The following is a 4,232-nucleotide window of genomic DNA, read 5'->3' as shown; positions in this document are numbered from 1 at the left end:
AGCAAACGGTGGATGTACCACTACTAATTTACATTTTCACGCAAGTCCGAGTTTTCGTTCTATTCTTGTCATTTTGCGATTAGCCTATATGGAATTGACAACGAGAAAGTAATAAAACAGCAAATTGTTTACAACGTGTGCATGGTTTCTGCTGTTAATGAATGTGTTTGAGAGGATATATGAAAATCAATAAATACAAAAGTAACCATATATAGTCATTGTTGGTAACCCGTTGTATATAAGTGGAATAAACCCCTCCGGGCTGTCCCGGTTATTAGAAAATAATGTAGGCTACTTCGGTGGTAGTATGGGGTTACAGAAGAAATCATATGACAGATGGACCGACGACAACGTCAGTGGGCTAATTTGCCTAATCTTCGCGGTACTTTAGACCCCGGTGGAAACGCAGACAACCATTGGCTGAAGGAACCTTTTAGTTCCTGGTAAAGTAGTTCCTGGGACTGAAAGTTCCGGGTAATTTTGGTGGAAACGCGGCTTTAGAGACCCACGGAGAGTCGATGGGTGACGTCACAGTAGCTTTGTCCATATTTTTTACAGTCTCTGCCCTGGACAGATCGCCAATCTATCACAGGGCACACACACCATTTATTCATCATTCAAACACAAAACTCACGTGGACACGGGGAAAACGTGCAAACTCCACACAGAATGTCCCAGGCTGCGATTCGAACCCAGCACCGTTTTTCTGTGAGATGATAGTGCAAGACAAAAAACAAAAGCTTTCTTTGGTTGCCTTTCGGAAACCATTTATATTTCAACACAATCAATGTGGAGATATACAAGAACCGGAGACAGCTTCTGCTAACCGGCTCCATAGATTCCTATGGGAGCTGCTGATGGCGGCGGCGCCTGAAGCCAGTTCATGGAGGCTGCCATATTTATTAATGGGATTGTTTTTTTGGTCCAGAACATGCGCAATCGGACGGTTACCTACAGTAAATGTGAACGGATGAATAGGAACTTTAAAAATCTTATATCTACTTCTGTAGGCTCAGAAAAAAATCTGCCTCTGGAGAGTAATTAGTTTTAGTGGAAATAAATTTTAGAATTTAAAAGTACTGTCCATTGTACAATTTCGACAGAGTAAATTCATAGTTCAGAATTTACTTCAGATTTGCTTTTTGGCGCCAGAGGCTTAAACTGCAGTATATCCGGTAACCATTGGAGTTTGCATGCTTTTATGGAAATGTCAATCACCGGTCCCCTGATACGAGCCACTGGACGTTCGTTGAGCCCCCATCCCTCAAAAATGACGTGGCAGTTGCAGTATAAAATACAACGTCCCGCCCCACTACTTCCTCTTTCCGCCAAGACTAGATCCTTAGCTGTGCTTAAGGAACAGGTGCTCGGTCCTTCTCTGAAGCTAAGGCCTGTTAATCCGGCGACTAGCACCATTACAATTAGGCATCCATCGCCAAAAATATAAAACTTTTCAAGTAAAATGGCTTCCGTTTCAGAACTCGCCTGTATTTACTCAGCTCTCATCCTCCACGACGACGAAGTCACCGTCACAGTAAGTCCTGTCCCGCTGCTGTCAGCCTGGTAACTAGCATAGGCAATATGGCGACGAAAAATGCATTGATTCACACATCTAATAAATGTTCCTGTGGTTATGTAGTGGGACTACGTAAGGCGTCTGTTTGACCTCACGGGTCGTGATATATATATATTAAAATTAAGATAGTTAAATGTATAGAAGTCGATGTGCCATGGGATTGGGCCTAGTGAGCCTTTAGCTTGAAAGCCGAGCGTATTTCTTACCGTAATGTACATAAGTTAACTTTAGCTTGCTTAGTATAAACACATTTAATTTGGTTCCCAATAATTCAGCTAACGTTAACGTGATTGCCAGTGTAAAATGCTTTGAGTAGCTGTCAGTCGAAAGATAAGCATTACTTAAGTTAGGCAGCTGACGGGTTATAATACACGTGTGTGGCGCTATTCAGTAAAGCAAGCGCAATTTTATGAAGGTAGATTGCTGGTTAAATGCAAACTGCGTTCGGTTGCCAATGTTTATGCGTAGGGTCATTTAGAGAGTAAATCACAAGGCTGGTTGTATGAATTTATTGTAGGAGGACAAGCTGAATGCCCTCATTAAGGCCGCCGGGGTGACTGTTGAACCTTTCTGGCCCAGTCTTTTCGCTAAGGTGAGTCTGAAAACCTGAACTTTGATTTGTATCTGTCGTGACTACACTGTCTAGAGGTGTATAGCAAGTGTAATGAACCAGTGTCGTCTTCAACTCTCTGCTACAGTGGCTCAGTTTATCAGTCACAAAAAAAACAGAATTGGCCAACTAAGTCAGTTTCCATAATATACCGGAGATATTGGAGTGTGTTAAACTCTGTTGACGAAGTGCTGTGAAGTGGTAACCGTTTTAATATTTTATTGGGAGATAATGTAAGACATGGCAAATGTAAGGTTTTGGTTCTTGTCTCATAATGGAGTGTGTAACGCTGTTAAAGGAGGGCTAAAGTTTGGTGCGGTCTTCTCCCTGTCGCTCAGGCCCTGGCCAGTGTGGACATCGGCAGTCTGATCTGCAGCGTGGGTGCTGGTGGTGGTGCACCTGCTGGCCCAGCTGCGGCTGGAGCCGCTGCCACCACTGCTGCTGCCCCGGGTAAGCTCATGAGGTTTAGGCATGACCTCCTCATTCTACCAGATATGGAATTATATTCGTATTGACAATATTGATTAAATAAAATTGATGTGGAATGATACTGAAAGTGAAATTGATGGAGAATTCCTTTTGGAGGTACTTTTGGAAGTACTTGATTTATTCTTGGTTTGTGCAATTTACACAATTTTTCTCCATTTTTTCTATATAATCAAATCCTCCTTGTTTCAAATATTCTGCTGTGAAAACGTTAACAATCCTACGTATTTGGTACTGTGACATAGTATTTTAAATCGGAGGAAAGTATTGAACTCTTTACTGGTCTTATGTCCATAGTTCACACATTTGAATTGAAACTTTGAAGAAACAGTCTTCCAATTCATTGGAATTTCAATTTGTACCATTGCTTCAACCCTGTCTCTTTGTCCTCTTTGGTTTTAGCTAATGTGTAGTTCAGTGGTAACCAACCCTGTTCCTGCAGATCTACCATCCTGTAAATTTTCATTTCAACCCTAATTTGGCACACCTGATTCATCTAAGAGCTGAAGATCACTAGCTGTTGAATGAGATGTGATTTGTTAGATATACAGGACTGTAGATCTCCAGGAGCTGGGTTGGTTACCACTGGTGTAGTGGGACATGATTTGGCTCAGGTGGGGTGTACAGATCGAGTTGTGATTGTATCGAGGTATCTCGTTAAAGTGCAGTATGGCCCATTGAAACATCTGCCTCTTTATTCCAGCTGCGGAGGAAGAGAAGAAAGAGGAGAAGAAAGAAGAGTCTGAGGAGTCCGATGACGACATGGGCTTCGGTCTCTTTGACTAAATTTTTTACTCATCAGAAAAGAAAAATAAAAATGAGAAAAGCATCTTGTTTGCTTGTCAATGAACATTTTGTTGGTAGACTTGCAGCCTCTGTTATGTGGTACTGTAAAGTGGGTGATAAATTACTCGGGTGTAACCTGGTCAGCCTCCGAACGGTCTGAATTGGAGCAGCTCTACTGTAGATGAGGACAGAAATGAGGTGAGGATCACCAATGATTTTTAAGTTGGTAATTTACCAACTTAAAAAAAAAAAAATGATGCCTGAAGTACAGTGAATCTAGAAATTCTGTTTGTAAAATACTGAATATAATCCTTGTATCTAAAGTTTATACTAGACGTAAGTTAAGTACCTGCTGGTTACTGGAGTGTGCTGGTGTGAGTTGCAGGCTGTGGCGCACAAACACATGCACACTCGGGAGAGGATAAGCAACCCTGACTGTCATCAGAGCTATTGAGTTATCCCACTGGCCACAGTTGTGGCCATGAAAATATAAAACTGGGGTAAGATAACATGCATAATTGTAAAAACTATATTCATACATCACTATTGGATACTTTAAAGATTATGTATGCGAAAGATGGATATTTTGTCTAAAGGGGAACCTATTTTACTGACCTCTTCCTGGTGGAGTTAATGTAGCCATGTTCCTCTGTCCATTCACATCGAACACAAATCACTGCAACAATCTTTCGCCTCAAAAAGTTAAGGACGTTTATTTTGGTCACTTATGACCAGCGGCATTAAATGGTGGTAAATGGTAAATGGACTGCATTT

General features: G+C 41.5%; 1 protein-coding gene across 1 annotated transcript; it reads left to right on the top strand.

The window, feature by feature from the left end:
- Positions 1-1,306: 1,306 nt before the first annotated feature.
- On the top strand, positions 1,307-3,506 carry rplp1 (ribosomal protein lateral stalk subunit P1). Its single transcript, XM_064348399.1, has 4 exons — positions 1,307-1,534; positions 2,094-2,168; positions 2,525-2,636; positions 3,376-3,506. The coding sequence occupies exons 1-4, from the start codon at positions 1,463-1,465 to the stop codon at positions 3,456-3,458; spliced, it is 342 nt and encodes a 113-aa protein (XP_064204469.1). The 5' UTR covers positions 1,307-1,462; the 3' UTR covers positions 3,459-3,506.
- Positions 3,507-4,232: the final 726 nt, after the last annotated feature.

The sequence above is a fragment of the Anguilla rostrata genome, chromosome 8 (assembly GCF_018555375.3).
Source record: "Anguilla rostrata isolate EN2019 chromosome 8, ASM1855537v3, whole genome shotgun sequence".
Classification (NCBI taxonomy): domain Eukaryota; kingdom Metazoa; phylum Chordata; class Actinopteri; order Anguilliformes; family Anguillidae; genus Anguilla; species Anguilla rostrata.
Note: the sequence above shows the minus strand (reverse complement) of the source record. Positions and strands in the feature narration are given on the sequence as shown.